Here is a 26189-nt window from a genome sequence, read left to right on the forward strand (position 1 = left end):
CCCAAGAGAAAGGTTAAGGGCTGTCACATCACTACTTATCCCTGCATTGCTGCTCACAGGCAAAGTACACTCCTGACCCTGTGCCACTGAGCTCATGCCCTAATTCAGGGAATTCTGGCATCTCACGCAGCAAGCTCTGACCCAGAGAGCATCCTGTGCACACTTGGCAGGTGAGATGCCCAAAACTTGTTGGACTCAGTCCTTGGAGTGTCTTTACAGATTTGCCATTTCACCTCACAGCCCCTGTTGTCCTCTGTGATGAGGTGTAACAACAAACAGATCCTTTGCCAGAGCCTCTCCTGTCTTTCCTTCTCTAATGCCCAGACGTTTCCCCCCCCCAAACTTTACAATTACTCAGTTTCTATGTCTTTTTTCTTTCTCAGCTGGGTCCTTCAATGCAACACCTTCAGCAAATATATTCTGCTTTATTCTTTATTATTCTGCCAACATAAAAATTACTAAAAAACACTTTATAAAACATGTCTTGAAAAATCTAGCATTACCCAGCCTCTAGAGTTTCCCGGAGAAGGGCTGGAGATAAGGATCCAAAGTGGTTTCCCACTGCAGAGCCTCCTACATCAAATCCGAATTGCCAAGGAGTGGGAAAAGCGAATCTTTTAAAAGAGCCTGTGCCTGGAATTGGCTGTGACTCATCCTAGAGAAGACAAGTGGTTACTAGTCCAGTTGCTCTAGAGGTCGTTTTCTAGGTGGGCACAGATGGTTTTCAGAGGAAGACTGAGGGAGACATGTTCCCAGGAACTGCGGAAGGAAGAGCCTTATTAATATATCTCTGGCTGTTGTCCAAGCTGCCAGATGCTAATGATGATTCCAGGCTATGGGGGACTCTAATAAGATCTTAATAAAGACTCTAATAACAGTCTGGGGACAAGAAAGTCTCCCTTCCATGACTGAGAGCCCTGGAAGAGAAATCCAGGCAAAGCAAGCTTTTCAGGTTCAGCAGAGGGGAACCTCAGCCTGGAGAAGCTTGTCAAGGCTGGAATGGGCTATCCCAGGATTGGTTTCTAGAGATCTGTAAGGGAAAACAGTAAGGAATTTCCTCCTGTGGCCTCAGAGGGAGGTCTCTGAGGGCAGGAGGCCTCTCTCAGCTGGTCCAGACGGTCAGGTCACAGTCCCAGAACACTTGGGTTCTACTCCTCTCTTATTTGGGCATGTGGTACTTATTGGCATCTGTGGCTTCATGTGAGTCCTGTGGCTCTTGGATCTGGGGAGCAGCACTGGGGTTGGGGTTCTGGACACTGCCTATGAAAAGGGGGATGCCCGTTTCATCTTCAAAGATAATGAAGACAAAGGGCCGGTCGAGGCTGAAGACGGAGACCGAGCGGGACAGCACGACGCTGGTTGCAGCAGATGCTTCCACCCCATCTTCTTTAAGCTCCAGAGTGGACTGGTGCTGCACACTGGACACAAAGAGAGGCTCATCTGTGATCTTCTGCAGATTTGGGCTCGTGAACAGCTCCTGGAGGCCTACAGAGAAAGGAGGTGAAGTTAACCTTCCCCAGCTGGTGCCACCAGCTCTGATTTTTCTCAAAGCTGTCTAAAGAAAGCAATTCCCTGCTCTGTTGCTACGTGTGTTTGCCCACCATGAAGGCCTGGACAACTGACAGGCAAGAGAAACAAAAACTGAAGTCCAGGCAGGTTCCCCAGTCCCTTTCTGTATGAAGAGCTGAGGGTGCCAAAACCAGAACAGGCTTCACCAGCTTTGTCCACCCCGTTTAGAACAGTAGTGTAAAACTTAAAGTCGTCCTTAAGAAGCAGCAGCAAGTCTGAAGGCTCTTTCTTGCTAGGCTGGAAACACTTTTACAGAGATTATTTTTCTAAGCAATTCTGCAAAACAAAGCAAACTCTTAAATTATTCTCATCTGGAAAGGCAGTGCCTGGTGTTTTATTTCAGTGCCAAGGTTTGTGATCTGAATTTTCTCTGTTGGCCATTTCCATGTCCTGGACACTGTATTAAATGACAAAGTAAGAGATAAAGATTGATGCACAGGAGGAAGTTGGTCTTGGCTACAAGGAGGGGAATGGAGAAGCTGTGAACGCTGCCTTCTCTGTAGTATCATCTTGTTGGAGCAAAACATTTGGTGCTAGGCAAGCAAAGAGTAAGGAGGAGGAGAGGAAGAAGGGATGGGAGAGTTTGGAGTTCTGGAGCAAGCTGTGAGGCACAGCTTTAGAAACAAGGGTGGCAGATTTTAGTGTCAGTGAACAGATGCCATAGATTGAACAGCTTGGCTTGTTCTGTGCAAAGAGGCCTTACCCATTTGGCTGAGAACCTTGTTGAGTTCCAGCTGGTAGTCCAGTTTTATTTTTGGGATCTTCACCATGGTGGGCACCTCTCTGGGGAAAAGCCTGCATAGCTGTTTGTAAGGGAAGTTCTCCAGCACATGGGAGGGATTCCGAGTGTACTGGTTTGGTACAATGACCACAAAGCTCACGTTACTCTTAAAGGGAAACTTGGCCACCTGGAAATAAAACCAACCAGAAGAATTTATGGAAAAGGAAGGAAAGCCCAGAAAGTGATGATTTTAATTTAGTCTTTTTCCACTTGGTCTACAGAGCCAGTCTTGCTATCGGAGGAGAACAGCGTGGTGAGAAGGAGGGATCTGATTTCTCCAGAAGGGAAAATTCGTTGGAATAACAGCATTAGATTTTAGTATCAGCCACTGAGTGGCAAAGATTGAGCATATGGCAGAGTGGAAGCCCATGGGCACAAACATTGTACCCACTCTGGCTGTATTCTGAAGCGCTCCAACAGTACATTGTCCCAGGGAATTCCTTTCCATATTTCCTCATTTATCTTCAACTCAGGGCTTTAAAACTATTAATTCCCACTTAGTGGGAATATCTCTTTGTGGTTTTTTTCCTAGAGACTGAGAGTGAAGATCCAACATTCTTGCTAGAAGCAAGGATGAGGGATGATTATTAAATTTTTGAGTGTTATGCCTGTTAAAAAAACTTTTTTTTTTTTTTTTTTTTGTGAGAGAGAATACTTGGAGTCAGTAAAATACCACAGCAACAGGAAATTCCAGTCAAAACTTGCAATGCTCCTGAGAGAGCCCTACCTGAATGTCCAGGGACTCCAGTGTAAACCAGCTCAGGGGGTACTGGTGGGCTTTCATCATCTCAACTGGGACCACAAACTTATTGTCAAGGTGGAATACATCTGTCTCAGTCAAGCTAGCATTAAACTTATTCCTCCAAAACCCTGTCAAAAGAAAAATTTTGAAATCAACGAAGTTAAATTTGGGTAGAAAAACAGAAACTGCTGAGCTGAGTTCTCTAACAAGGCAGACAGTGACCAGGCAAGTAGAAATAAAGCAAAGAGAAGTCGGTACCAAGGCTGGAAGAGCCCTGACAGCAGGAAACTCTTATCATCCAGAAAGGGACTGTGAAATCACAAAAAGAACAAGGATTAATCCTCCTGCCTCAGTGTGGGAGACCAGCGAAGGCTGTGGAGATAAAAGAAACAATGTTTGTGCTTTGAAAAATGAGGAGTATTTGCCTTTGTGCTGCCTAGGGTGTAACACTGCTCCAAGACCAAGGTAAAGCGTTTGTAGATTCACACTGGAGGTGTTTGGTCTGTGCACAACCCTCAGGGAATCAAAAGAGGAAGATGTGCCTGACCACTGTGCTGTAGTCAGATCCACAGAAGCTGCCTCTGAGCTCTGTGGTGGGTATGTAGTGAGTTGCAAGTGACCTGGTTAATCACAGAATCATTTAGGTTAGAAAAGACCTTTAAGATCATCAAGTTAGGACTAGATGAGCAGGGATGTGCCACTGCCTGGGATCCTGAACCAGGAGGCAAAGGCACCGCAGGTCCCACCTGCTGCTTTTGGGCTCTGCTGTCAAAGTAACATTTTTAGCACATGTGAAGCAGTTGGGAATCATCACTGTAGAGAAATCTAAGCAAGAGGAACAGCAGATGTACAAGAACAAGCAGACTGACTAGCAGGAAGCAAGGAAAGGAGATGCTGTTCAGCTACAGGGCTTGCAGAAAACTAGATTTCTAACTGCTTCTCTTGGAAAATAAGGAAAGCCTGTGGAGCTCACCGTGGAAATGGATTGCATTGAGCAAGAGCATCACCGTGTTTTCAGGGAGCTGCTGTAGGAAGTTGGGTATCTGCCCATGAGTCGCTTCCTTTACCCAGTTGTTTATGGCTACAAGGTCGTTCTTACTGATCCCAGAAAGGGTCATGGGCTTTGCTCCATAGAATTTCTCTGAATCCTCCAGGAACTTCTCTTTCACCTCAAATCCTGGCAGAGGGGTAGAATTCTACATTAAGCCATTGGACATGGAAAAGGTTTGCTCGGTGGCTCGGCCAGTGGCACGACACTCCCAGGAGGAGTGCTTAGGGAAACAGAGATGTCTCCCAGCATGGCAGCGTGCTTCCATCACTCCCTGCCAACTGGGAGTTTTATCCTACACCAGTACAGACCCCCCCCTGTGCCAGCCCTGACCTTTCTGCAGGTACAGACGCGATGCCAGGCTGAGGGTGGACTCTCTGAGCCTTCTGCAAAGGGTGCCCAGCATGTGGTGGAGACAGGGCACTGACTCCAGGTGCATCACCTCCAGCAAATGCTTCTCTGTCTCATTTGCTGCTCCTAAAAATCAAATTGCTGTTAGGTCGTGCCCATGCAGTGGAAAACAGGGACATTACTCTGGCTGCCTCCTGTTAGAAACATGCTGTGCCTTACAAAAGAGGCTGGAGAAATCTGAGAGTGGGAGCCTCAGAGGGCAGTTTCAATTGTGATCATGCCTAATTAAAGCTGCAGGAGTAAGGATAAGTGGAAGGGACTGCATTTAATTTGCATTTTGCACACTGTCTGCTAGTGCCTCTGGGAGAGGGTGTGGGGAAGGGCAGGAGATGGTGGGTTTGTAGCTAAGAAGTTACCCAGTGCCAGGTGAGACAAGGCGAGGGCGATGCTGAGGGGCGACAGGATCACACTGGTTCTGTTGGATTCCAGCTGGACCTCTCGCAGGAGATCGATGCTGAATCTCACCAAGCCATCTGCCAGCCTCTGGCTTTTCTTCCAAGTCATCTCACAGCTTTTATCTTCAGCCCCTCCTTCTTCAGGAGAGGCAGTTTCCCCAGGTAGTTTGTTTCCACGACAGCCCCCAGCCCCAGCTATGTGTTCATCTTCTGGGTTCCATTCATCTCTCGTGTCTGGAAGGTTGGTGGCAAATGGTGGCGTGGGTCCATCAATCTCCTGGAAGCTGTCATAAGTAAATTCTACCAGCTTTTTATCTGGCAGGGTTGGGTTGGCTCTCAGCAGATCAGACTGTACAATTCCAGCACTTTTCACATCCTGAGGAGAAACATGGAGGATAGCACTGGAAGAGCAGGAGCACAGTGACACCCTCCTTAATGGGCCTTACTGCACACCTAAATGGGTTGAGCAAACTCTCCACCTCCTCTACTCTTGTGTTTTTGCTTAACCTTGAGGTTAAAAGCACCTCAGTGAGTTTGGAAGACAGGTCTTATATCCTGTGAAAAGGGACTGAGTGAGGGTCTGACTGGTCTCTCCTCCACTTGCTCTCAGGCCCTGCTGCAGGCAAGCTTGAGGGCAAGACCCACCACCTGCTCAGCACACATCCTGTGCCTTCAGTGTTTATAGATCCATCGTCCTCAGCCTTGATCTCACCTCCTCCCCTCACACATTTTGGCAGTGCCCATCAGCCGCACTCACCGGTCAGCACCCTCTGCTGCTGTCACAGCCCTGATCCAGTCTGGCCCGATTCCTCCTCCAGGCATCTGTGTTTTCTTGACCTGTCTGTTCTATTCCATCCCTCTTCCTTCCAGATTTCCTCATTTTCCACTTTTCTAGGCTTTAGCCTGTAGCACTGCCACTGCTCTCCTCATATTTTCACAGTCTTAAACATCCCAGGCTCGATGGGTTGCATCAGCGACGGGTCTTTCTCCCTGTCATCCTCACAGCTGGTTGTTTTCCTCACCTTTCCTTATCAATCAGAAATTAAATCATCCACCTGCCAGCCCCTGTACACACAAGTACTGATGTTAACTCCGTACTTTGCCCAGTTATTCAGGCTGGAGCTTCTAGTGTGAGGGAGCTGTGGCGTTGGCCACAGCAGAGAATGAAAGATGGACTTTCTCAAGGCACTGGCACTACTGGATTTCACTGTCTGGGCTCATCTATCTCAGGACAAGCTAGAAAACCATTGACAACACCACAGAATAACTTCAGTCCACTTGGGTGGAACCAATCACTGCTTACCTTCAGCTTCCCATCTTTGTCTAGGAAGAGACGCTGTTGGTCAATGGCGTGTGCCAAAGAAAACTGTAGGGAAAAAAAAATCAAAAAAGAAACAAAGTCGGGTCTCTGATAATTTCCTCTGAATTTTCAGAGTCGGTCCCACTCCTACTCCTGGCTGTAGCAGTTTCCCACAAGGCAATAGCCCAGGCAGGGCTTTAGGATGCAGACCCAGAGGCAGTGGGGTCCGACATGGGGAGGTGGAAGTGAGCAGGAGCTGGGAGAGACTGCAAACACTGTATTTGTTTAGAAAGGGGTCAGGCCAGACGGGTACAAAATCAAGTATCCTCTAGAGAGTGAGCAGTGCAGTTTTGCAATCTCAGATCTGACAAGGATCCAGATTTAAAATGGGGAGGGGAAGTAAATAGCTGTTATTAAACAACCTCCTGTTAATGCCTGAGAGTCATGGTCACTAAACACAGTTGAAGCCAAGTTTCCTAAGATTTTTCTCCAGAAATATGAATAATGATAATATCCACAACTATTTTATCTGGATGAAAGACAAGAAACCTTTGCTGGTTAAGCCACAGCAGAGAAGCACCTCCACCAATCTGCCTTCCAGGGCTTCTCACGCAGCAGCACCAGGTGATATTTGCCCCGTGGTCTGGTGCAGGGAGCCACCACACTGCCCTTGCCCTTTGCCGGTGGGGAGAGGCTGTGCTCACACCCCCACCTCGCTGGAGTGAGAACTTACCCTTAGGAGGCTGTGCAGAGCAGATAGGCAGAGCAGACCCCAGAGGAACACCATGTTTCTGGAACAGAAGGACCAGCCGAGAGAGAGAAGTTATTTCCAGCTGCCTGGCAGCAGTGAGCTGAGCCTTTTCAGGTCTACAGGGAGAAAATTATCAACCTGGCCAAACAGGTTGGCACAGGAGCTCACAGAAAGCAATAGGGAGATGCACAATGCTGCAAAGAAACAACACAGGACTCCTGGGTCTGACGCCAAGACAGCGAAATCAGAGAGGAGCAGGGACCCCACCGGAGCAGAGCTGCAACCACAGCCAGGCTCCTACATGACGCTCTCCTGCTTGGATCCTGCATGTCTGACCCCATTGCTCTCGTTTCTCTGGCTTGCAAATGGTATTTCCCTAATCAGTGCTGCACACACTGTGCCTCTGGAAGGAGACGAGACCCTCTGCTTCTTTCCCATGGAAACCACCGAGATACAGCACAGCATCCTCAGGGCTCTTGGGAGAAGGGATACCGACCTGCCTCGATGGGGCTGCAGGAACTGCAGGAACTTAAGCAGGTGCTGTCTGGGAGGGACTTTGCAGGTGGAAAATGCAATACCAGAGCAGTTTCTCGGCAATATGTCCTGGAATGGAGAGTCCTCCCCTTCCCAGCACTCGCCTTCCCCCCTTGCTGGCAAACCCAGCCTCTCCCACCCCCGCAGTCCAGTTCCTGTATTGGGACAGTGGGATCAGGGCTTCCAGGGTCATGGACAAAACCCCACCCATTCCCTGGCCAATGCTTCACCCAGCCACTTTCCCCTTTCAAACAAAAATAACATCTCTCTTTCTTAACACACAGCCAGTGTGCCAAAGCCCAGCCCTCAGCACAACTGCCATACTTAATTCCTGGGGATGCTTTCCACTCTCCACGCAGTCCTCACTTGACCCAAAACTGCTGGGCTAAGACCCCAGTTGCCAAGTGGAAGAAGCAAAACTTGAGGCCATTTCATTTCCCCTCATCCCAAATCCTGCAGCCACATATAACCCTGAACACCCTGTTCCTCCCTGGCGGTGCCCCCTCCTTTAACCCTCTGCCAAATTCACTCCGCTCTCCCCGAGGGGCACTACTGCTCTTTGGAGGAACACTCCTTTATACCAAACCCTCTTTTGTTTGCCCCTTACCTGAGGTTGTTCATGTCCATGTTGGAGCTGGCTCTTGCTTTAGCCCAGCCGACAGCTCTGCGTGGGGCACACGCAGCTCTCGTCCAGCCCACCGCGGCAGCGACCTTCGGCACCTCCCCCTGTTTGAGAACCTGGCAGGCAAATATTGACCTACAGCATCCGATTAAACATTTGTTTGGGGCAGAAGAGTGAATTTGTGGTGCATCTGGAGATGGGGAGACACTTAGGGCTGCTGTATCCTCAAGACATTAACACTGAGTTTACCAGCTCCGAATCTCTCATCAGCAAAAGTAACGTTCCGAGTCGTCCCGAGTAGCGGCTCCACTTTCCACACACTCCCTGTGCTGGGAACGTGCTCTTTTATTCATAACCCTCAGTGAAAATGCAGGGCTCGGTATTTATTGCCACAGGGCTCTCTGGTTTTGGAATTTTCCTTGCAGAAAACCCCAGTTCTTCACTCCCTGCATCGCAGCTGCTCCTGCTGCAGCCTGCGTGAGGCACCGGTTTAACAGATGGCAGGTGCCCAGGGCCCCCGTGGCCACACATGGAGTGGGAGGGTGTGATGCCCAGGCTGGGCTGAGCCAAGAGCAGCTGGTCCCTCCCCTGGGGCACAGCACACTCCAGAGCTCTGCCAGGGCAGCTGGCCCGGGTGCCAGGCTCCACAGCACGCACGCACTGCTGGGGCACAGAGGAGCAGTCTCAGGGACGGGCAGAATTCCAGCAGTCCTGTCCTGTGTGGTTTTGTGCTGTATGCAGAAGTGATGGTGATCCTTCCCACTTTCTGTGTTCTCAGTGGGACAGGAGTCATCAAAGAGCAGTGGGGAATGCTAGTGGGATCACAGCGCTTCCAGTCATCTGTTCCTTGCAGTAAGTCTTGGTTCCCAAACTCACCCCAGACACTGGGAAGGAGTGGAGAGGAGACAGGTTTGAGCTCTGCAACCACAAACTGCTTTGGGACATTCTGCTGCGCCATGAGGAGCTAATTCCCCTTGGAAAGCAAATCCAAGTCCTTGTGCAGCAGAGTCCTACCTTACATCCAGGGCATCTTCACAGCATACCTCCTCCAGCTCCCCCAGAACACAAGAGGTGCCCAAATGAGGGGCTTTAAATCTGGCTGCAGAGCAGGAGAGCTGCAGCCAGCACACCCCACCCCTCCAGCACAGAGCTTCCACACACCCGGCTCTGCAGCTCTTTCAAAGAGTTTATTGGAAGTAAATATTTACATCTATTGCAAATGGTTAATAGGCAACACGGGACTGAGAGCTCCCCTTGGGTAGGGAAGGACAGCACTGGCCAACCACTCACCTCCCCAGCTGCAGGTGGCTCAGATGAACCAGCAGCTGGATCAAAGCCCTTTCCCCTCCCAGGACAACCCACAGCAGGCTCCTCCTCTGCCTCTGATAAGAGCTTCCCGCTCCCCTGATACTGGCCCTGGCTAGGCTGAAGGATGGATGGGAAAAGGGCTGCAACAGAAGTGAGGCAACTGCTCCTACTGCTGGGTCAAAGAGCACCCTCTTTGCTTTTGGGGTGGGAATAGACAGTGCTGTCCCAAAGGGAAGGTCAGAGGGAGACCATGCTGGATAATGCCTCCTGGCTCTCACCCTACAAGGGCAGGAGGGGACAAAACTGAGCACCTTTGTGCTGTCCTGTCTTCCCCAGGAATCTGACCAGCACGAAGGAGAGGATTAGAAGGATTTCTTGAGGATCCCTGCCAGCGCATTGCACACTGGGCATTCCTCACCCCTTACATCATCACTGGATGCTGGGGCAGGAACCAACAGCAGCCCTACCCTACTGCTCCAGAAACCAAAATCCTCATGGAGGCATCTAGTTCTAGCCTCCCTAGAGGGTCACATTCCCATTCCAAACTGCCCCTCTGCAGCAGCCCATTCCTAAATGAACTGGCAGAGCAGAAGGGGTTTGTGCCTTGGCTGACTTCCATTCCATTCTTTGCCCTGCAGCCAGTGTGGCAGCAGAAGGGCTCTAGTTAACATCTCCTCCTCCTGTGCAGGCTCTAACTCAGCTGGCAGGACCTAAAGTTCATAAAGTACCTCCTCTGGGCTTGGAGCACCGACCATGGGAGAAGGAGGTGCCTGGCACCGCCCAGCTCCGAAGGCAGCAGTTCCCAGGCCCAGCTTATGCTATCCTAGTAAGACTGTTCAGTGGTTCAGGAGTGGAAGTGAAGGGTAAGTGCAGATGGCAGTAGCTAAACTGTTGTGTTTTGTCAAGGGGCACCTCTTACTCCTTAACTGAAGGAGGGAGGGTTCCTGTGGTCCCTATTACTCTGTGAGGGCAGCTCACAGTCCCCTGGGGTCAGGCACACATGGTATGGAAAGCTCCAGGCCTCTCTGCAGGGGTGACAGTGACCTACAACGCCCCATATCTCTCCCAGCAGCAGTGGAGGTTTCTCAGTTATGGCTTTTTTTTCTTTTTAAAGATACAGAAAGAGGTTAGAGACGCTTTACCAAGTGCTCACTCACAAGTACACCTCCCCCTGCATCCTCCGTTCAGAAACATCTAACTCTGCCTCCTCCAAAAGCCACGCTGCCTGCTTCCAGCTCCACCACCAGCACTGTGGGACAGCCACAGGCTCCTGGGCTGGGGGTCACTACGCCAGGAGGCGGATGATGCCGTTGTCGGAGCCCAGCAGGAGATGGCACTTGGTGGGCAGCACTGCCAGGCTGGTCAGTGTACCCCGAAAATTCTCGGAGCTCAGCTTGGTCGTGCTGATGGGCAGGGCTGAGGACTCCAGCATGGAGTAGACCCCGATCTTGTTGGCCACAGTGCCAGTCACCACTTCGTTACCGTAGAGGTCGAACGCGTGGATGGGTTCGGACGCAGATTTGTAGTGGTGCAAAGGTTTCTGCTCCAGTTCCTTCCAGACAGTCAGGGAATGATCCGAAGAGGAGCTGATTAGCACGTTGCCCTCTGCAGCCTGCAGGAAAGGAAAGGCCAGTGAGCCAACACTCCTGCTGTAAGAGCTCCCAGTCACTGTGCAATCCTTTGGGACAGTCACAGCCATTTCCAAGCAACTGATGGTACTGAGAAGTATTAGCAAGGCATCAGGATGCTCTGGTAGCTGGCAACCTCCTCCAGTGCTATCCTCCAAGAGATGGGCTGTGCCTCTTCTCAACAATATTCTGATACACAACACAACTCATTCATCATCTGTTATTACTGCAGTGGGTAAAGGGATTACCATGCAGTCTCCCTCTCCACTAAATCACCTGCTAAACTATTTTCCTTTTCAGGAAAAGGAATCAGGAGGCTCTCTCACAGTGAAAAACACTGCTGAGGGTAGGAGAAGCCTGGATTGCTTATTAGCAGAGCTAGTGAGAGGGTAAACAACCCACACTGCTGAACTTTGTTTAACCCATGTTTGGGTCGAGGACACTGGAGCCCCAGCACTGCTCCCTGAGGGTGGGTAAATATGGACAAGAGTTATTCATTAGAGTGATGCTCTCCCTGGGAAGCTGAGAGCCCCCGTGGAGTAAGCAACACATTTGCTTCTTCACGGGAGCCGCTGCAGACCTGCTCAGCAGGGACTGACACCCAGGAGGGCTGATCTCTGTTCATTATGGGTTGGACCAGGAACAGCCACTGACAGCACTAACCAAGGGGCAGGAGAGCCTGAGCAGCCTCTTAGGGACACAGCAAAGGTGGAGAAATGCTCCAGGGTGGAGCAGACAAGCCCTGCTGGAAGGATGCTCCATGTATCCGTCCATCCTCACAGGATCAACGAGGCCCCACCCTGGTCCCAGCTGAACCTCTCACCTTGATCTGCAGGATGTCTCCCTCATGGGCAGGCCAGCCCCGCATGATGAGCCCCGTCCTGGTGTCCAGCAGCACAATGAAGCCGGAGGAGAAGCCGGCCATGACGCTGCGCCCGTTGGGACTGACGGCCAGGCAGCGGATGAGCCCCGCGCTCACCCCGCTGGCCAGGCGGAACTCGTGCTGCAAGAGAGACAGGCCAGCCATGGGGGATGGAGATCTGGCATTTAGGGGACAAGAGACCCCGGCTCCAGCTGGCTTCCATGGAGTCATGGCAGCCAGCTCTGAGCCAGCTGTGATCCCATCGTTACGCACACAGATGGAGGAGGGCGGCTCGCAGAGCTCCAGGGTCCCTACCTGCAGTCCTGGCTTCCTGTGGTCGATGAACCGCAGCACAGAGTCTGCGCTGGCCACAGAGATGCTGTGATGGGGAGGTGGCATGGTGGTCACAGCTGTGATGGGCACTTTGCTGTCTAATTCATCAAAAGTCCGGAGAAGTTTGCCTGTGAAAACATGACGGAGGCACTGTGGCAGCAGATGCACAGAGAAGGCACACAGCAAATCTGCAGTTCTGTGCTGGGTTTTAACGGGAGCCATCCAAACTCAGTACGGCCCCTCTGTCTGCAAGGACTGGACCAGTTCCCTCCAGCCAGCCCTCACCCTTTCCCTTCTTACCCGTGAACTGGTCCCAGATGTGCACGGTCCCATCGCAGCTCACCACGTGCTGCGGTGCCTCCAGCTGGCTCACGTAGAAAACAGACTTCTTGTGCTCAGTGTAGGTGAACCGTGGTGGCACCTCGCTGGTGCCGTCCCCGTAGTTGTACAGGGGCCAAAGGCGGACAGTCTTGTCCTTGCTGCCGCTCAGGAAGAAATCCTCGCTGCCGAGCGGTGCCACACACTTGATGGCCCCCGAGTGCCCTGAGAAACTCTGCAGCTTGATCTGGTGGAAGTGGAAGCGGGGGTCATGCTGGCTCACCCCAATCTCATACTGCCAGTAGGCCAGCCAGTTCCCGCACAGCATGTGTGTGCTGCGAGGCAGGTCGTGCTTCAGGGCATTCTCCTCGCTGGACGAGCTGGGGATGAAGCCATCAGTGCCAGCACTGAGGCGAAGTAGGCCGAGACCCTCAGACTGCGTGTCCACAGGGACCTGGATGCGGTTCCCTACCAGCACGCTCCCAAAAGTACCAGAGTGACTGTCCTCGTGAGGGCTGGAGAAGGGCTCAGCCCCTCTCGTGTCTTGGTCTGAGCCCACCACGCTCGGTGCTTGCTCCAGGCCAACGACCTGCAGGTTCTTGGGGTTCACGTTCTCCAGATAGAGGCTGGCCAGCTTCTCCACCAGCGAGTGGTTGGGCACAACGGTCTGGATAACGTCGCCTGAAGAGAGAGAACAGGGCTTCAGGGGAAGGAATTTCCCCAGCATCACCCCCAGAACAGGGTCAGCACAGGGCTGTGAACACAGCATCCCCCACAAGCCAGCCACACGCTGCTCCCAGCTAAAGCTGCCTGAAGCCCAGGGGGGTCCCAACCCAACCAGCAGACCAAGCCACAGCACAGAAGCTGTGTGTTTCCTCCAGCAGCTCTGTGACCTCTGATTTCTCTTCAGTTCAGGCCCAGCATGCATGCACATGGAACTCTCTCACAAATCCCTGGAGCTGGTGGCCAAGCCGTACCTAGCAAGCAGGAGAAGGGGATGTAGGTGATGTAGGCCATCTCAGGGTTAAACACCTTCTGTAACTCCACCAGCACGGATGGATCCAGGGCCAGCAGCTTCCCATCTGAAAGAGGCACCTCCATCACTGGCACCTCACAGCTGCTCAGTGACTCTGCTGTCAACCCCTGGCAAGAGAAAATGGGAAGATGCCCAAAATCAGATGCTCCCACCACACAAGTAATTACACAAACACAGCCTGGGTGGACACTGCTGGCACCGATACTGATGTGTGCAGGAGTGCCCACCACATTCCTGCATCAGGGTACTGGGGGGTGGCAGGAGGAGCTCTCCCCCATCACTGACCTGGTCCTGCAGCTCCTGCAGAAGTGAGAACGCCCCAAAGAAGTTTCTCACCGTGTCACTCAAATGCTGCTGCACCATCTCCTGCCCAATCCGCAGGCAGATCAAGGCAATTAGGCTGATTGTCTTAATGCACAGGACAACACGGGCCTGGGCACCACTGGGGAAGCTGAAGAGGACACCCATTACCAGCCTGCTCTCCACATATCCCTTTTTCCCATCCTCTGCGTCACACTTCCTGCCTTTTACAGAATCCTTTGGGCATCACAAGCTGTGTACCAGTGCAAGGAGGTGCACACCAGGGAAGGTGCAGGTCCCCCAACCCCAGGAGCATTAAGAACCATTTCCAAATCCCTGATTTTGTGACGATCCTGGCGGAAGGCGCGGCAGGCTGCAGCGCTTACCCGACAGCTGGTGATGTGAGGAAGCCCAGCACTGGGAGCAGCACCTCCTGGCTGATCTTGGGGAGAATATCCATCAGTGTGGTGTCAGAGAGACACACCACGATCTTCTGAGTCAGCGTCACAGCAGCCAGGAGCCCGGCCTCCTTCCGGCTGTTCAGCCGGACGCCGCCGGACCCGCCGCTAGGTGCAACCTGCAAGAGGAATCATTCAGGGCCAGGGCCACCATCTCCCCAGCAGGACACACCCAGGGTGATCCCAGGATCACCTGAGCTCAGCCTCAAAACCCAGAATGGTAGTACTGGTCAGAGCTGGGAAATTTAGAAGGGAGAGTGACAACCCCACACTACCTTGCAGACCCCAGAGCATCGTTTGCCAGCAGAGAAAGAGGGGAAACCTCTTACATACACACAGGTTAAAATCAGTCTCTTCATCCCATGTTGAGCCTGGATGTGCAGTCTGCAGAGGGACAGTCCTTGCACGACATACCCAAGCACAAATTACGGGCAAACCTGCTGCTGACTTCTAGAAATCCAGCTCCTAATAATTTCATGAGGCAGAACAACACATCCCTTTTTGCTGACAATGTACTAGTGCTGCTATAGCAGTCCCACAGAGTTAATAACATCAGCAGCAACGCTAAAAGATTTCTTCTAGATTGTGCTATTTCCTAACTCCCAGACAAATCAAACACCCAAGAAAAGAGAGCCAATAACCAAACCCACAGACAATTCCCAGTTTCCGCTATATTTCTTGTACACCTGCCATCTTCCAGCTCATCACAGAGGCTCTTCCTCTCACAAAATAGCCACCCTGCCAAATCCTGCAAGAAGGATTGACTTTATCCTATTTGTGACCCGCAAGTTCCATCGCTTTAATTTCAGGTTGCCAAATGCTGTTTCACGGGGGTATTAATCCCCTCCGTGCCCCCAAGCAATGAGCTTAGTAAAGCAAAGCAGAACAGCTGGAGCTGTGATTGCAACTGGGTGGAGAATGATTTTGCTGAAAAATGGGATTTTTTCCCCTGAAAAATCTCCCCTTCAACACTGGAAAAACTGACAATGCCTTTTTGTTTTCTTTAAATGAACAGCTGTGGCCTCTTTTCCTCTACGTTTAAATTATCGAAAAGCTACTGAAGTTTTCCATTTAAACGAGAATCCATAACCAAAGTGTTTATAACCACTAAAAAGGGAGCAATATGAAAAATAAGCCTGTTTAAAACATTCAAACCCTTTTTTTTTTGATGAAAAATTAGTTTTTCAACCAGCTGCATTATACATTTTCCTCTTGCTTTTCAGCTATGAATTTCAAGCCGAAAAGTTGGTGAGTCTTGCCAGTACTTTTCAGACAGTTGAAAACCCTTTAGCCTCTCCCCAGTTCATCCCTATCTACCCAAACAGACCTCTAAGAATACTCGCTCCAGCAATCTCACAGCGGCCCAAGCTGCTCCTCCTGCCTGTTATCACAATCCCACCCTTCTGCCAGCTCTGTTTGGGCACCCTCGCCCAGCAAAGCAGAAGAAAAGCTTTTTCTCTGGCTTCACATGTGTCAGATAGGGGTCTGACAGGGAAAGCCCCTGGCTGAAATGGGGGAAAAGGGGTCTGTCCACAGCCACCGTGCTTTGCTGGGAGCAGCCTGGAGCTTGGGGCAGGCGGTGAAAGAGCCTGTCCAGCCTTTCTCAGCCAACACAGCCAGAGCTGCTCAACCCACACTGACCCAGACAGAGCTCAGCCAAGTTCAGTTTTTTACGCAGGAGGCTCCTGGTGAGGTTGAACTATTTACTGTGCATCCTCCTTTTGTGCCTGGACACACCTCTCACCCCAACACGCCTGAGAAGAGGAGGAAAGGCAATACTGACCAGGTAGCTGATGTAGGGCAGGTACTGGTAGGTGAGGACGGGCTCTCCATACAGGTAGGCCACGTGCACAAGGCAGGCCAGCACTGGTCTGGACACCTGATCTCCCAGCACTGGCCGCTTCTGGTAGATGTTTCCTGTACTCAGGGGGCTGTTCTCATCGTTGCTCGGTACAAACTGCTGCCTGGTGGGGCCTGCCCAGAGAACACATCGTGAGCTGGAGCAGCAGCTCCACCCAAGCTAGCAGCAAAGAGAGCTGGGGCACAGCCCACCCCGGGACCCCAGAGTCCAGGGAGCAGACATTACCGACGTAGCAGGATGTGAGCAGACGGAGCAGGTTCCTGGCGATGAAGCGGGACGTGACGGTCGGGCCCAGCTTGGCCGAGAGCCACCTCACCATCTTACAGGCTGTGTCTGCAAAACAAAAACAGTTGCAAGGACAGAGCCCGGCACAGCACAGATTAGTTATCGCCCGCCTGCTGCCCCGACCCTGCCGGCCCCCGGGGGCAGCGCCTTGAGTCTAAGACCCACAGGCAGACCTGGCCTTTTACGCTGGTTTCATCGCTGTCCCCAAACTGGCACCACAGACACCCCCAAATCTGGACCCACTTCTTGCCAGGCTCTGCCCTTTAGTGGGTCTTTGCCCAGGCTCAACACTGGCAGTCTTACCCAGCAGTATTGTCTGCTCTTTGTCATCAGAGTGATCCGGCAGCTCCTCTCCCTCCCCATCCTCAGGCTCACTGCTGTCATCAGCCAGGGTGACATCCACAGAGGCACCAGCATCCACAACCACTGTTAGCTCTGCATCAACCACAGCGTCATCGTGCTCCTCTTCCTCATGCTCCTCTTCCTCCTCCTCCGAGTCCTCGCTCTGTTTCAGGTCCTGGCTGCTGTCCATCGACTTCAAGCTGCTCTTGTCCTTCTGGGAATCCCCGTCAGCAGGTCTGTCCTCTCCCAGGGACACCTCACTGGCACTGCTCTTGTCACTCAGCCGGCCAAGGCTGAGCGATTCCTGCTCCTGAGGCTGCAGAGATTCCCCGACATAGAGGCCACCCTGGAATTCCTCAGCCTCAGGCAGGTAGGCCTGGTCATGGAAGCTGACGCCAGAGGTGTAGTCAAGGAGGTCCAGTGCAGCAGAGCTGTGCTCCACGTCCATTTTGATCTCCTCCCCAAACACACACGACACTGGACTTTCCCCTCCACTCTCATCATCCTCGGCCGCGCCGAGGAGGGATTTGCTCTCCTCCCGCGAGCTCTCGATGCCAACGAGGATCTGCAGGATGTGGGGCAGCAGGTTCAGGAGGAAGGACTGCAGCCCCAGGCGCACGATCAGCTGGGCCACAAAGCAGTCTGTGTACAGGTAGAACCTGCCATGGCGGTGGCAGGGGGTCTCGTACGCTCCGATCAGTGGCTTGAGCAAGTATTTATTGGCGTTCTTCGGACCGAGGGATTTAGCTATGGGTTCAAAGAGGTACCACGCTGCGTAGACAGCGGTGTTCTCCTCAGACATCAGAGATAAGATGAAGGGTAGAAGAATCTCCAAGCCTTCAGGAGTGATTTCAGAAAGGATCCCCTCCAGCTGCTGCCACAGCTGGAAAACAAGCTCCCGGCCTTGGCCTTCATCCTCCACCTTCTTTGCCTGATAGGTGAAAATGAATTTGTGCAGAGCTGGGAAGTACGTGGGGAAGGGCACAATGGAGCTGAAGGGACTGAGGAGCTGCATGGGACAGGGTGGGGGGAGGCCCTGGGAGATGGGTTTGTACTCAAACAACTGCGCTGTGCCCTTGCCCGGCCTGGTCTTCAGAAGCTTCTCCACCGGCACGTTCAGCTGCAGCAGGACATGCAGCACGTGCTGGAGCGGGGCTGGGATCTCCTTGGGATGGTAACGGCACAGATTACGCACCATCAGGAACCGCTCCAACAGCGACGCGTCGGGTTTCGACGGGCGAATCCTCGGGGCAAATATAATCTCAGCTACCAGAATGCCCAAGGCTTGCATGTCCCTCTGGAAGAGATCCGAGAGACCCAGCGGTGGCTCTTCCCACGGCTGCTCCATTAGCTGCATCTCGCTGCTTAGACCTTTGACCAAGAAATTGTCCAGTTTCTCCAGTTCTTCCAGGGCCTGGAGTGGATTGAAGCCTTCAGGGAGCGTGATTTTCATGTCAGCCTGATCCCCAGCTCCTGCCTTGCTCCGACGGAGAGGTCGGGCACCTGAGGATTTGCCATCAGTGGCATAAGCAGGGAAGGTGGAGGGCTGTGCTGAAGGCACAGCAGCAGCAGAGGGCTGGTCACCAGCTCTACCATTAGCAGGAATCGAATCCAAGGCTTCCATGCCTTGCTCTAGATCATCCTCACCAGCGACAGACTTCTCCCCAGACCAGGTGGTTTCACTGGGAGTAGCCTCCAGGACCAGCCCATTCACTGCATCCGTCACCTGGCCTTGGATATCCTCCAGAAACACAGTCTCCTGAATGTTCTGGAGAAGAGGCCGGGCGATGGCTGGAGCTTCAGCAGGAGTGTAGGCAGGCCCCACCATGCGCCTGGGGTGCGGCTGGTCGAACAGCTGCACCACCCCGTAGGTCGTCAGATGTGTGTGGTTGTCGACTAGATGGAGGCAGACGTTCTTCTCCTTGACTGCATCCTTCCCCAGCAGCTTGTACCCGAACGTGAGGTCGATCCAGTGGTGGAGGTCCTGGGAGACCTCCCTGCTCTCAAGCAGCATCCGGTGAACTTCGATGAACTCCTCGTAGGAGCTACACCACGACGGCACGTCCAGGTCAGGCATGTCCGGGTGGATGGATCGGAAGATGGAGGGGTCTGTGTAAAACTCCGGGATGCACTCATCCGGGGTCCAGCTCTGCATGCGCTCCATGCTGGCTGGATACTCGTTGGGCTCCCACTGGGACCTCACGTGGCAGCACAGCACTGCCTTGGGTGTCCTCCGAGCCGTGTACACGTAGTAGGTGATATCTGAGAGGACATCGGAGATGTGATGGGGGACGTGGAGCTGCTCCCCACTCGACCCCCCGGCAACGAATGCCTGCTTGGTCATCTCATAGGTGAAGTCCAGCTGCTTGTCTCCCTTGTTGAGACGGAACTTGGATTTCCTTAGGTCCCTGAACTTGCCGTTTTTGGTGGTGAAGTCCACCACCCACGGAAGAACCGGGTGGTAGTTGGGGTCTCCCATTCTCCTCCCAGCCAAACTGTTCAGACGCATAAGGTAGTCAAAGTTGCTGACCTGCCCGTGCACCCACTGCAACACCAGGTCTCGGAGGTCCTTCTGGCAGGTGGTGCACCTCGCCTCCTGCCCAACATGGCTTTGCTCACTCACTCGTTCCACACCAGCCTCCAGGTTCACCTCCTCCTCCCTCGGTCCCTCGTACTCTCTGAAGTTCACACGCAGGCGGCTGCACAGCTTCTCATCCACAGCCACGTCCCGAAGCGAAAAGGCGCCGCAAGCCAGACCCGCCTGGTGACAAGCCCTCATGGCCTGCAGCACGTGGAAGAGGAGGAAGAGGATTTTGGCGTGGCTGTTGGTGAGCTTGGCCGGGCTGAACGTCACGATGTCGTGCAGGCAGTACTGCACGTAAGGGTAGACGACGTAGAGCGTGTCGGCCGACTCCAGCAGCGCTTCCGCCTGCAGCACGTTGGGGCAGGAGGGTACCCCTTTGGTGGCCGCCGGGCTCTCCTTGGCGGGGGAAGCACTGTGCACGTTCCTGCCCACCTGGAGGACGGGGCAGCCATACGCCTTCTGCAGGGCAGCCCGGAGGGCATCCAGGGCCGGCACGGTGGGCGGCGCATCCGCGTGCTGGTAGGGCCGCGCGTAGCGGGCGTGGGCCCGGCACCACAGGTTGCGGTAGTTCTGAGTGGCCACGCTCTGCATGAAGCCGTGCAGGGTCTCCGGGCTGTCAGAGCTGGGGGGCTGCACCCGCAGCAGGTACCTCAGGCGGTCCTTCCGCAGCCCGTGGATCTCCACCCGGGTCCAGCCCGCGGGCAGCTTCTGCACCGAGTGCTGCAGGAACGTCCTCACCTCCACCTCGCTCAGCCCCTCCGGTCGTGGGCACAGGGCGGGCAGAGCCCGGCGCTCCCGGAGGCTGGAGAGCCATTTCGTGGGGACGAAGGCGGTGACGTGGGTCCTGTCGGTGGCGGCGGCCAGCTGCCGGCGGTCGATGCTCAGGTCCCTCTCCACGCTCTGCAGGAAGCTCTCCATGTCGGCTCCTGCTGGGAGGAAGGTGGCCCAGAGGGGCTGTGAGTAAGCAGAGCAGGGCAGAACCGTCCTGCCCTCCCTGTCACGCGGCAAGTCTCACTTCCCCATTGGCACCCCGGGCAAAGAAAAAAAGGCTGTTTTAAGGGCTTGGTCGCTGTGTCAGGATGTGGGGGTTGAGAAGAGACCAACCCCGGCAGGGAGGGACAACATGGGACCTCTGCAGCCAAGCACGGGGACACGGTGGGGTTTACACAGGGAGGGGAACACGATGGGATATGCACATGATGGGTCCGAGTGCTGGGGAAGGGATCAGTGTGGGGGCATGGTGAGACCTGAAAAGACTGCTGGGGAAGGGGATATGATGGGACCTCTGCAGGCGGTGGGAGGGCCACAGCGGCACCTCCGCAGCCCCACCCTCGAGCGAGGGACACGACGGGACATCTGGAGCCTCAAGGGCTGGTGGCGAGAACTTGATGGGACTTGGGGCTAGGGGACGCACAGTGGGTCACCTGCACCCCCAGGGCTGGTGGGGGGTACACCCTGGCCCCGGGGGTGGCGCTGAGGATGCCCAGAGCAAGGAGCGCATCCCCAGCACTGACCCACGGCCACGGCCACGGCCACGGCCAGAGACGCGGCCCCGCGCCCCGCGGGGCCCTCGCCCCGGGGAGGGGAGGGAGTGCGGAGCCGGACTGAGCCCCGCAGGCCCGAGGGCCGCCCCCGTGAGCCCTCACCCCGCGCAGTGGGGGGATCCCTCACCGCCCCGGCGGCCCCGCGTTACCTGGCGGCGGCGCGGCGGGGGCGGCCCCGGCCATGTTGGTCAGGTGACGGCGGTCACATGCGGCCATGTGCGCGGGGAGGGCCGGCACCTGCGGCCCGCGGGGCCCGCGCGGGGCCGGGCCGGGGCTCCCCGGGGCGGGCGCGGGGCGGTGCGGCGGGGCCGGGGCGCGGGGCCGGGGCCGGGCATGGGCAGCGGCGGGGCGGGACACGGCGGGGACGCAGGGGGGGGCGTGACGTCACCGTGACGTCAGAGGCGCCCCGGGCTGTCAGCTGGAGCCGGGCGAGCCGCGCTGACGGGGCGGCCGCTCTTAAAGGGGTCTCCACCCCACCCACCGGCGGCAGGTGAGTGCCGGTAAAGAGGAATGGGGACGGCCCGGCCCTGCCACCCTTGGACTCTCCCGCTTGGCTCTGCCCAACTCCGCTGCCTTTGAGCCGAGCCGGGTCCGCCCGCCGCCGCCCCCTACGGGGGTGCCGGGGCTGCGGAGATGCCTGCGGGGGACACCGGCGGGGCAGCCACGGGCGGGCGCACGGCGGGCGGCCCCTTTAAGGGGCGCCGGGGGCTCCCGCCGGGCAGCGCCGCATGGCGCGGCGGCGCGTGGGGCATCACGTGGGCGAGACGTGGCGGCCGCTCATTGGCCTGCCCGGCCTGGCCCGCTGCAATCAGCTGTTACTGGGGCGAAGGGCAGGAGATGGCTTTAAAGGGGCATCCCACCTCCGGCACCCGCTGACCCCACCGGCTGAGCACCCGGGGAGGGAACTGCAGCGTGGTGGCTGAGGGCGGGACAGCAGGTGAACCGTTCAGATCCGGCTGGCCGGGCTGGGCTGAGCTCAGCTGAGCTCAGCTGGGCTGGCTGTTGGTGCCCTGCGCTCTCCCTTCCCCCGCCGCCCGCGGCGGGCGCGGCCCCTTTAAAGAAGTTGTCCAGTCATCGCGTGGCGCTGCCAAGTCATCGGGGTCACCCGAGTCCCCGCGGCCACGCCCCCGCGCCAGCCCATTGGCGCGCGCTCCGAGCGCTCACTTCTGATTGGTCCGAGGACTTGGAGCAACTTCTCGGAATCGGGGCTGTGTCACCGGCCCCGGGCGCTGGAAGGCGCCGCCCGGGGGCGGCCTCCGCGGCAGCGCTGCGTCCCGCCCGGGGCCCGTGGGAGGGTCGGGCCCCTCTGGGGCCGCCCCGGCCCCGCCGTCCCTTCCCCCCTCTTGAAAATGCCAACTCACAGCACGCGGGGCATGCCGGGAGTGCAGCGCCGCACTACATCTCCCGGCATGCCTCTCGGCGGCCCGCCCGTTTCCAAGGCAACCGCCGGCGGGCGAGGCGGGAGCCAGACTCTCCCCCAGCGCGATGGGCGGGGCGGAGCGGCGTTTCCACCTCCCCATTGGCCGGGCGGCGGGTCGCGCCGGGTCTCCATTGGCGGGAGAGAGCGTCAATCGCAGGGCGGGGGCGGGCGCGGAGCGCGGCGGCCGGGCCGACCGGCGATTGGCCCGGGGGCGGGGCCGGAGGCCGAGGGGCGGGGTCGGGGGCGGCTGCGTCATGACTCCGCCAGCTGATCCGGGACGGAGCCGGCGCGGCGGGGGAGGCGGCACCGGGCACGGGGACCGGCACCGGGCACGGGGAACCGCCACGGCCCGGCCGCCACCGGGGGGACCAGACCCGCAGGTGGGTCCGCCGGCACGGCAATGAGGCGCGCGGTAAGAGTGGCCGAGTCCCCCGCCGGTGCGCCGGGGGGTCTATGGGCTGCGCCCCACCGGGGACGGGAAGGCACGGTAAGAGAAGGTGACCTTCCCCCCGGGGCAGGGCGGCAGTGGGGGCCCGGTCCGGCTCGGCGCGTCCCGTCTCTCCCGCGGCACCGCCCGCGCCGGGCGGCCTCGCCCCCGGTGGTGTCGGGGCGCGGTACGGGGGGGATTTGGGGCCGGGGCCGATGCACGGCCCCCGCGCCGGGGGGTATCCCGGTGGGGCGGGCGGGGCCGTGGCCGGGGCCTCCCTGCGACGGGCGGTGGCCGCCCCGGGGGTGACCTTCACTCCGGGACCAGTCTGGGCAGACTTTGACCTGAGGCCGCTCCCGCCGCGGGCACGGGCCGGAGCATCCCGGGCGGCGGAGGGGCGGGAGGGCCGGCGGGGGGGTCTGGGGGGAGCGGAGGGAGTGGTCGTGGCTTAGCCGTGTAGTGGTGGTGGCGGGGAGCGGTCTCGGTTAGAGGGGGATGGGGGGAGTTGGTTTTACCGGGAGGGGAGGCTCTGGTGGAGGGGAGTGACCCGGTTATACCGGGAGGGGGGCACCGGCTGCGGGCACAGCGGGTTTTATTAGCGGGGCGAGCTCCCAGCGGGACCCCTCCCAGAGCCGGTGGGGTCTGTGGGTGCCGAGGAGGGGTGGGTGGGAGCCGTGTTACCGTCAGCCCTCCCCCAGTCAGCCCCCGGTGCCGGCGGGGCCGGTGGCTCAGCGGCGGGTGCTGATTCACGGGCCGGCGGGGGTGGAGCAGGGCCGGGACCAGCTCGCTGGAATCCGGACCAGATGTACCCGGCACGCCAGGAATGCTCGGCATCCCCGCCGGGCCCCGCCGCCGCCGCTGCGCCCCGCACCGGGAGCCTCTCCGCAACCCCCAGCCGGGGTCTGGCCGCTCCCGCCGCCCACCGAGGCCCGGGGCCAGCCGAGGTCCCCCGTGTCTGTGGCGTGACGCCGGCGGGAGGATGTTGTGGTGGTCCCCAGGGAGTTTCCCGGTGCTGTCTGTGCCCCCACCGGCTCCGTCTGTTCACCCCATCAGGCCCGGTTGCCTTGGGGGGGGTTTCCTCGAAACTCAACCCCCAACCAGCCAAAAAAGCTGGCTTGGGGTGGAAAGGGGACTTTTCCCGGGCCGAAGGGGGAGCAGTGGGGTCTCACACCACTGTCCTTGCCCTCCAACAAAATGACTTGGGGTGGGAGGGAGTGGGGAAAAAAAAGCTACACTCCCCAAAATTCCCCCACTGGTGGCTTGGCAGCAGCCGCCTGACAAAGTGTCTTCCCCGTCAGGAGGTTGCTGGCCCTGGGCCAGGTGGGACCCTGCCAGCGCCGATGGATGCCCGAGGTGAGCCGACAGGGAATGCCATAACCCCTACCTGCAGTGGCCTCCCTGCCCTGCCTGGAGCAGGCTGCCTTCTCTCTTATTTTTCCAGCAGAAACGGCCTTGGGTTTCCCGTCGCTCGTGGGTTAGGGCCGGCTGCAGGTGGTGGAGCTCACATACCACCTGCTTTGGGAGAGAGAAAGGTTGAGGTTGGAGCTGCCTCTGGATTCTGTGTGATGGGGGGGGGGGGGGTTTCAGCCCCGAGGAGCTTCTTTGAGGGGGAAGGCAAGGTGGTAGATCAGGACCTGGTGTTGGTGGGGGGGGAGAGGAGCAGCCCTGACTGCTGTGGGTAACAGCTCAGCATGGTTTGATCCTGTCTCTGATCTATGTGTTCCCTTTCCAGGTGCTTCCATGCCGCCCCCTGCTCCTGGCTAACCAGCACCAGTTCTTCAGTGGCAAGCTTTATGTCCTTCTCCAGTAGCTAAAGCTGCCAGTTGAAGAACTGTTGAATGTAGCCACTCTCTTCTTGTCACCGGGACCTTGGATGCCAGCCAGACCCGAGCCCTGAGCGACCAGGATGAGCCAGTCTGCAGCGTCCTGTGGATTTGAGGGCTGAGGATGAGTCCAGCTGGGATGAAGAAGTCTTCCCACAGCCTCCAGACAGACCCTTGGCTGGGGGATTGCCAGGCAGCCCTGTCAAGTGGGGTCCCCCTCAGTGGGGTGGCACTGAGCTGAGAGGAGACCGAAAGAGGCATTAAACTTTCTGTTTTGCTCAACAGTTCAGTTTTAGGAAGTTTGTTGCCCACGGGGTGCCTGGAGTTGCCTGATGGGTAGATGGTGGGGGTTGTAGACCCTTTGGGATGCTGGAGGGGCCACAGCACCAGAGCTCAATCCCTGATGCCAAATTGGGGTCTGCAGAGGAGGGTTGGTTGTTTGGGTCCTCTGGGTTTGTCCTGAGCCAAAGAGGTGAGCCAAGGCTGGGCGTAGCCCACAGGTCTGACCTGCTGTTGAGCTCAGGAGCTGGGTTAATCCTGCAACACGCCAGGCAGTGGAATGGAGCCTGAGGAGAGGGCTGGCTGCACACCCACGCTGCCCTGGTGTGGGTCGGGGCCGGGTGCGGTGGGACCGGGCCGCTGGGAGAGGGTGACTCAGGGCCGAGTCACGCGTGACTCTGGAGCTCTGGACGGCTGTTCCGGGAACAACTGTCTGTCCTGCGAGGCTGGGCAGCCCCGACTGTGGCTGGCCCTGGGGCAGCACCAGGATTCCAGGTATTTTGGAGCCAGCAGCACTGAGAGGGGCCCAGGTGAATCTTGCTGGGCTCCTCCATGGTCCAAGCTCTGCCTCGTTGGTGGACAGAAGCAGAAGACTGCCCCGAAAGGAACCTGGAAGCTGCTCTCCAGGGATGGAGACCCTTCCCTGCCTTGCACTGAGTGAGAGATGAGCTCTGCACAGCCACAGCAAGGGCTCCAGGGAGCCTCTGCACTCCAGGAGGTGCCTTTCCCACGGGTCTGCCAGGACCACCACCCCCCAGGCTGCCTTGGTGGCTGGGAATCAGGGGAGTGTCCAGGCACTGCTGCTCGGGGCCTGCCAGGAAGAGCACAGCTCATCCCAGCTCCGAGGGCGGGCAGGGAGGAACGGCCTGTGCTGAAATGTCTGCACAATCTCAACTAAATCTGCCTGCCTGGGCTCCAGCCGCCCAAGGCAGGGCTGTTCCCAGTCTTTGGCACCCAGCAAAGCACAGAAAGCAGCCTGGTGTCCATTAAGTGGTAGAAGTGGAGCAAATCTGTTTGTTGTCCTGGGGTCTTTTCTTCTTCCATTAAGCTGCTCTTCTTGGTGTGTGCTCCCTGATGGCTACGAGAAGCTGAATTTCTTTGGAGTGGTTGTCACCCAGGGGGTGTGGGGCTGCTGAACCCCCTCGGGATTAGTTCCTCCAGCTCGTCTCTTCCACCACAGCTGCCCTGCTGCAAGTCCGTACAAAACAACTGGCACCTGCTCAGTGGC

At 56.7% G+C, this 26189-nt stretch overlaps 2 protein-coding genes and 1 long non-coding RNA gene across 6 annotated transcripts; 1 reads left to right on the top strand and 2 right to left on the bottom strand.

Annotated features, from left to right (window-relative positions):
• Positions 1 to 416: 416 nt before the first annotated feature.
• Positions 417 to 8271, bottom strand: SERPINF2 (serpin family F member 2). 2 transcript variants are annotated; one of them, XM_027889942.1, is made up of 9 exons: positions 8139 to 8271; positions 6980 to 7037; positions 6250 to 6312; positions 4908 to 5322; positions 4474 to 4617; positions 4066 to 4269; positions 3078 to 3220; positions 2273 to 2477; positions 417 to 1485 (listed from the first exon to the last, which is right to left on the bottom strand). In XM_027889942.1, the coding sequence occupies exons 1-9, from the start codon at positions 8156 to 8158 to the stop codon at positions 1160 to 1162; spliced, it is 1578 nt and encodes a 525-aa protein (XP_027745743.1). In that variant the 5' UTR covers positions 8159 to 8271; the 3' UTR covers positions 417 to 1159. The 2 variants fall into 2 exon arrangements, with proteins under 2 accessions (XP_027745743.1, XP_027745742.1); XM_027889941.1 differs by lacking the exon at positions 8139 to 8271 and adding an exon at positions 7494 to 7647.
• Positions 8272 to 9321: 1050 nt separating this feature from the next.
• WDR81 (WD repeat domain 81) lies at positions 9322 to 22260 on the bottom strand. 3 transcript variants are annotated; one of them, XM_027889939.1, is made up of 11 exons: positions 22177 to 22260; positions 16846 to 20394; positions 16483 to 16590; positions 16180 to 16370; positions 14325 to 14515; positions 13924 to 14089; positions 13580 to 13745; positions 12585 to 13283; positions 12267 to 12412; positions 11913 to 12092; positions 9322 to 11073 (listed from the first exon to the last, which is right to left on the bottom strand). In XM_027889939.1, exons 2-11 carry the CDS (start codon positions 20384 to 20386, stop codon positions 10747 to 10749), a joined length of 5715 nt encoding a protein of 1904 aa, XP_027745740.1. In that variant the 5' UTR covers positions 20387 to 20394; positions 22177 to 22260; the 3' UTR covers positions 9322 to 10746. The 3 variants fall into 3 exon arrangements, with proteins under 3 accessions (XP_027745740.1, XP_027745741.1, XP_027745739.1); XM_027889940.1 differs by having other exon boundaries at positions 16846 to 20397; positions 22177 to 22196; XM_027889938.1 differs by lacking the exon at positions 22177 to 22260 and adding an exon at positions 21162 to 21195 and having other exon boundaries at positions 16846 to 20397.
• A 406-nt stretch (positions 22261 to 22666) lies between these two features.
• Positions 22667 to 24966, top strand: LOC114060436. Its single transcript, XR_003571885.1, has 2 exons — positions 22667 to 22812; positions 24592 to 24966. It is a non-coding gene; the product is annotated as an uncharacterized LOC114060436 (long non-coding RNA).
• The last annotated feature ends 1223 nt before the right edge of the window (positions 24967 to 26189 follow it).

The sequence above is a fragment of the Empidonax traillii genome, unplaced genomic scaffold (genome assembly GCF_003031625.1).
Source record: "Empidonax traillii isolate 1590-97213 ecotype Southwest subspecies unplaced genomic scaffold, ASM303162v1 scaffold276:size1176444, whole genome shotgun sequence".
Lineage (NCBI taxonomy): Eukaryota > Metazoa > Chordata > Aves > Passeriformes > Tyrannidae > Empidonax > Empidonax traillii.